Source organism: Silurus meridionalis, chromosome 23 (assembly GCF_014805685.1).
Source record: "Silurus meridionalis isolate SWU-2019-XX chromosome 23, ASM1480568v1, whole genome shotgun sequence".
In the NCBI taxonomy this organism is placed as follows: Eukaryota; Metazoa; Chordata; class Actinopteri; order Siluriformes; family Siluridae; genus Silurus; species Silurus meridionalis.
Window position 1 is genome coordinate 15,320,497 of NC_060906.1, and position 6,499 is coordinate 15,326,995.

At 38.9% G+C, this 6,499-nt stretch overlaps 1 protein-coding gene across 3 annotated transcripts; it reads left to right on the top strand.

Annotated features, from left to right (window-relative positions):
- The first annotated feature begins 931 nt into the window (after window positions 1–931).
- On the top strand, window positions 932–5,173 carry ubxn2a (UBX domain protein 2A). Of its 3 annotated transcripts, none has more exons than XM_046835932.1 (7): window positions 932–1,083; window positions 1,684–1,746; window positions 1,862–1,982; window positions 2,132–2,241; window positions 2,385–2,522; window positions 3,919–4,080; window positions 4,298–5,173. In XM_046835932.1, the coding sequence occupies exons 1-7, from the start codon at window positions 1,043–1,045 to the stop codon at window positions 4,479–4,481; spliced, it is 819 nt and encodes a 272-aa protein (XP_046691888.1). In that variant the 5' UTR covers window positions 932–1,042; the 3' UTR covers window positions 4,482–5,173. The 3 variants fall into 3 exon arrangements, with proteins under 3 accessions (XP_046691888.1, XP_046691889.1, XP_046691890.1); XM_046835933.1 differs by having other exon boundaries at window positions 932–1,058; XM_046835934.1 differs by having other exon boundaries at window positions 977–1,058; window positions 1,855–1,982.
- Window positions 5,174–6,499: the final 1,326 nt, after the last annotated feature.

Sequence of the window (6,499 nt, forward strand, 5' to 3'; positions counted from 1 at the left end):
TCTCACTTCCTCCCTACTAATCCTATCCACTTCCTGCTTCACCATCTCCACACCATTCAACCTTCTCTCTCTCATTTTCCTTAATTATCAGCTGCTCAAAATACAACCTCCATCTTCTCAACACACTCTCCTCAATCGGTATTAATCTTTTTCTCCTTCCTTAGTGTCCAACCTCTCATACAGCTCCTCATATGCCTTATCCTTGGCTTTCGCCACACCCCTCTTCACCTGCTGCCGCATCTCCTTGTACTCCTGCCTACTTTTCTCTTTCTCTTTGGTCTTCCTTTATCTTTCCAGATGTCTCACTAAGTACCTTCCTAGCAGTCTCCCTTATCACTTCTGCAGTAGTTTCCCAATCATCCAGCACCTCTTCACCAAAGCCGAGCCCCTGTCTGACCTCTTCCCTGAATCTCACACACAAGTTTTCCCCATTTAGTTTTCACCATCTTGTTCTTTTTTCAGTTCTCACTTTCCTCCTCTTCTTCTTCACCTCCAAAGCCATCCTCCAGACCACCATCCGATGCTGTCTAGCTACACTGTCCCCTGCCAACACCTTACAGTCTCCAATCTCTTTCAGGTTGCATCTCCTACATAACAATAAATGAGTGACACAATGAATGTAAAAAAATGATTCACAGATGAATAGATATAGATATATAAAATAACTTAAGAGACAAATACTTGCTAAATACTGTGTGACTAATTCATTCATTCGTCAACGGTAAGTGCTTTATCTTGGTCAGGGTTGAGGTGGATGACATGGTGTGAGGTGGGAATACATCACTGATGGCATTCCAGGGCAATATCCTGAAATATTCCCTTCTAATAATATATATTTCTTTACTGGAAAAATGCACTACACTTACTTCTGCATACAATATATTAGTATAACATGCTGTGTTAAGAAAGAGTGAGACGTAGATTTTTTTTAGTTACGTCAAACAGAAGCGCGGTGTGACGTCAGAGGAATGGCTGCTGCATCTGTCCGTGTGCGTGTGTAGCTGAGGGAAGCTGGCAAGATCAGGATTTCTCTGTGTATCTGATGGAACAGCAAACGGGTAACAATACACCAATGCTTTGTAGGCAAGTTCAGGATTTGACAGGGTTCTCGCCGTGTATAGACGTTGGTGTCTGGATTACTGCAGCACGCGCGTGTACACGAGCTCTCTCTCTGCGCGCGCGAGATTTTTACGTAATTTTGTCTCAATGTCTTTTGAGTAATTGTGACCTATCTAGATTTATTTGCGTGTATTTTCGGCTGTATCGAAGAGCATTGGAACGTTTACGCCTGTTTTGTCTTTTTTAAAGCGCGTGCACGCTCATCTTTTACTTAATAATTGTTTACTTTTAAGTCTTGCAATGAACCCTGGTTATGATTTCATCCTGATGAATTTTGACGTCATTACGCCTTGATTGTTATGCCTTTCGAAAAGAGACTATATGGCTAATATATGGGGGTGGAGTGCTGGAGTCCTGTATACTGGCTTGTAAGATGAACCTCTGCTCAGTAACCTGATACAAGCAGAGATATTTTTTGTCAAAACAAGGCCCAAAACCAGGCCTATCTGCAGCCTGCGTCACTCACTATGACTTAAAGTGCAACTTGATAGGACATGAAACATTTACAAACTGTGTGTTGGACCCAACTCCATTTGTTTATTTGATTTTCCTGTATCTTCTAAGATGGAACAGAGAAGACGTTATGAAAGACACTGATTTGAGAGAAGGCATAAGAGATGGCCCATGGTGAGCCTATTAAGTATGACTTCCATATTTTGAAATTGCACGCGTTTCAATTTTTTGTCTAAGATGTTCTTTATCATTGTACCCTCATTACCGTTATTATGTAATGAGCTCTCAGGTTTGATGGTGCGCAAAATGATCACGGAGATGAAGAAGAGACCCCCATAAGGTCGAGTTTCTCTGTGGAGGATCTTCTAGATGAGGTGGAGAAGATCAGCAGTGCTCCGACATGTGACAAGGTTCAGTGATTTCTAATTTCTCAACATTTTATAACAATGTCGCATTCTGTATGAACGCGTTTGTTACGGTGAATCCAGGGACCGCCTTGTGCAGACCTGGCCTGTCTGCATTTTAAGATTGCTTTGCTCGGCTGCTTTTGTTAATGCAGGTAGAGATTGTTGTTAGACTGTGGAAAGATGGTTTTACTGTGAATGATGAGGATTTGCGCAGCTACTCCTCAGAGGAGAATCAGGAGTTCCTCGAAGCTCTTAAACGAGGGTAAGGCATTGTTATCAGAGCTTGATTTTATTATAATGACATGCACACAGATGCCTCCAAGCACATTCCAGCACGTTCCAAAGACGGCACAGACTTGTTAAAGCCTCATTCTCTGTGTTCTCAGTAAGAGCATCTGTTTGCAGGGAGTTACCTTTGGAACTGGAGGGAAGAGCAGATGAGGAGGAGCTGGAGGTCAGTGTGGAGGACATGAAGGATGAAATATATGTCCCAAGGAAGAAGACCTTCCTGCCTTTCAGTGGTAAAGGATACAGGCTAGGCAGGTAAAAGAAAGCTTTTCAAATATTTCTATCCATCCTGTACATTGTGAAGGAAAAAATAGCTTGCAGTGGATGAGATTAGGGGGGAGGGTATTGTGATTCCCATGATGGGCATCATTTAAAATTTTTTGTAAGTAAAGTTCTGTGTAAAAAAAAAAAAAACCTTCTGCCAGATTTAGACGTTTCAATAACATTTATTTTCACTTCTTCATGTGCAAGGCTAAGTTCAGATCACATTCACAGCATAGCATATTTGCATTTGTGATTCATATTACACAAAATCACAAAGGCAAACTGCTACATACAGTTGTTTAATAAGGTGTTTTAGGGAATGTTGGCTTGAAGCCTCTCATGTGTTTCTCACACCATTTTTGAAAAGCAGGAGTGCATAAATCAGAAGGAAACCTGAGGTATTTGGGATGTTTAATAATGGCACACTAGGGGGTAGACAGCACATTGCCTATCAAGAGATACCAGATTGGTTATTTTCTTCTGGCTCTACAGTGTTAAACAGCAGCAAAAGAATAAGCCATTACAAACAGAACTAACTTATTTGTTTCAGTCAATGGATGGGTTCGACTGTTACTTTTCCCCCTCACATTTATTATTTAAACTTGACAATACTGTTTGTCCATATAAAAATATTGCAGAAAAAAAATCTATTTTTTTACACAATAGATGCATTTATCGGTCACTTGTACTTTACAGCACAATCAAATTCTTTTTTTCGTATATCTCAGCATATTAGGAAGCTGGGGTCAGAGAGCAGGGTTAGATATGATACTGTGCCCCTGGAACAAAGAGGGTTAAAGGCCACACTCAAGGGCCCAGCAGTGACATTGTTTTGGTGTTTGGGCTTGAACCCCTGACCTTCTGATCAGTTACCCAGTCCCTTAACTGTTGAGCTACCGCTTTCCACAGTTCTGTGATTAGAAACATCAAGCTTCCTGTTAGTGGATTGTTGTTTATAGATATTTATAGTATCCTTATATGTAACTAACAGGTTTATAGAGTCATTATATGTAAATAACAAATGGCACATTGGTATAAAAATGCATTAGTTAATATTAAGCTTGACAAATGTTTTGTTACCATAACTTCTGCTTTCTCACTCTGTGTATTGCAGAGCTATTATTTGTTCTGTGCTTGATTAAAGTATATTAAATTATTCAAATTAAATTTAAGGAGTTGAACTAAATTACATATAATTTTGATACTCAAATCATTGTTGGTACACTTGAAATCCACTAGGTGGCTTTCTCATACCACTCTGCTACTCTTACCTTAAAATGTAAGCTTCCAGTTGTCCTCCTTTATGCTGTATGCCCAATATACTAAACAATATATAGACAACTCAATATTTGTAGTAATTAATTCTATACATTTCCCCTTTGGCTAGCGTGGCACCTAGAGTTGTGGTCAGGTCTCGGTCAATCCACGAAGATTGCACTGGCCCTCCAGTCCCTCCAGTGGAGCTGGATGAAGAACTGCCCATCACTTGCCTCCAGATATGGCTAGCAGATGGCCGGCGACTGGTGCAGAGGTTCAACCTTTCCCATCGGTAAGTGAAGCATGCACAGCCTGGACAGTGTATTTCAGATACAAGTGCTATAGAAATTCTACACTAAAAAGCTTTTACATTATAGACATAAAAATATTTATGTAATGTAAGCATCACCGCTACATACATTATATCTCTGAAGAATTTAATCAATGATTGATCTTATCCTTTGTTATAATGCTGGGCATCAATAAATAATGTATCGATATTTTTGCAGAGTCAGCGATGTCCAAGGCTTTGTAGAGAAAGCCCAGACTACAAGCTCACCGTTCATCCTGACCACATCGCTGCCTTTTCGGGAGCTCACACAGGGGAATCTGAGCCTGGAGGAGGCCGACCTGACGAATGCTGTTATTGTCCAGCGGCCTCTCTGTACACAAGCACCGTTTGGTCACTTCTGATTAAATACCTTAACTGGTCACTTTAAAGTATAGAGAAAAGTTTTATGAACCTTTTTAAAACACAAAAGCTTGCAGTACCTAATCCTTACGAAAAAAAAAAAGCTGCTTCAAAGTCTTTACAACTGCAGACCTCGTTGCATTAATCCAACTTTATTTTGAACTCCTCTACGAGGAATAAAAGAATGGAAACCCTTTGTGGATGAAATTTCATCTCCGTCACTTTGTGATCTTCAATCAGAATGCAATAACCATGTACTGGTAGTCTAATAGTCACATGTGAATGCTGCACATCCTATAAACACAATACATTTTAGGGAGTTTATATAGGTACGGGTCGAATAACTGACCGTCATTCTTTGTTCTTCCCTTGTCGGATGCCTTGATCAAATCTGATGCAATGCAGTACACACATGCCACGTCCTTAATATCGATGTTCAATAAATATCTGAGACTGTGCTGTGATTGCTTTACAAAGCAAGTTCTAAATGCACTTCTCTGTGTTTAGCACAGACTTGACTGAGGCTTATGATAAGAATACTATTTTTGTGTGTTAAAACATTTTGCTGGTTCGCTGTTATGAAGTTCAAGGCAGAATTGATTTGCAAGTGGATACTGTATGTACATGCACTTTAAACTGAGTGAAAAGGTCTTTTGTACTGGAGCTTTGCTTGCAATAAATCCATTAAACAATTGAGGCGTACCTGTTTCCTGTTGTGTGATGTGTTAAGTCAATTTCTGTTGAGCACAAATGGGTTTTGAATGTTTTTCTCGTGATATAATGACAATTGCTCTTAACTATTTAAAGATTCTCTATGACTGAGCACTTGAAGATGGTTAATAAAGCAGTAATAATAACTTACACCATTGATGCAGCACATTTTTCTTTAAGAGGTTAATGTACTAATTTTCAGGTCAAGAAACTGCTTAATTTTAGCCTGTTGTTTCAAGTATATTTATCAGCCTTTCAACCATCAGGTTATTGTTAATATTTAGAAAACCAAGTCTAGAAGGCTGTTATTTCAGCTATATAATGTACAGTACACAGTGAAATGAAACAATGTTCCTCCAGGACCAAGGTGCTACAAAAACCAACACATATTACCACAAGATAATGCAAAAAACACAAAACTAACTAGGACACTGTGCAAACAACACCATTTAGTGCAAACAACATGAGAAAATAAACACAGTGACCAGGAATTTAGCATGAAATTTAGCATGAAAAACTTCCGCCTTTTGCTGGACCATGTGCAGGCAGACAATGCAATAAATAATTCATACACTCTACTAGTCAGGAATGAAAATATCAGCAGCACTTTGTGCAATCCATCTAGCTAGTGTATACTCCATGTGTAAGCAATCAGTAATTTCAGCAATGATCCCCCAGTTTAAACAGTGAACTAGCTTTCTTGCTTTATGCTTTACCAGGTAGTATTGGTCTACATAAATATAAATGACTTCAGAATTTGTATTCGTTTATTCAATATTTGAAATGTTATGCAAAACAATACATTTACACATTTGACATCTTTGAGGTAAATGTGTATCTGAGAGGATGTGTGGTAATCTTAGACCCAGCCAAAGCAGAGCTTCTTGTCCATATGGGAACGTCAGTGAGCAAAGATCAGGGTTGACAAGGTTGTGTTATAAACCGAACTCTAGCATGTTTTGAAAGTTTTGCAGGTGGAAGAAAAAACAAAACAAAAAAACACGTCTGTAGCCAGCAAACAATGTGTACAAACAATATGGTGTATCTATGAACCTGCTGTAAGTTTATATTGTAAAGATTTTGGAGAGGGAAATGGTAGGTTATAGAGGGGACACCCTTATCCAGACGTACAATAGTGAGTTGATTCACAAATCTTACCAGAGGAGAAAAAGATAAAAAGATAAATCACACTCTATGTGATGACATAAAGCATAGTGACTTTGTTTCAAATGAAAACACTGAGAAAATTAGTTTGAGTCTCAAAGTAACAAAGCTGGAAATGATCAAACTGAATAGAGATGAACGCATA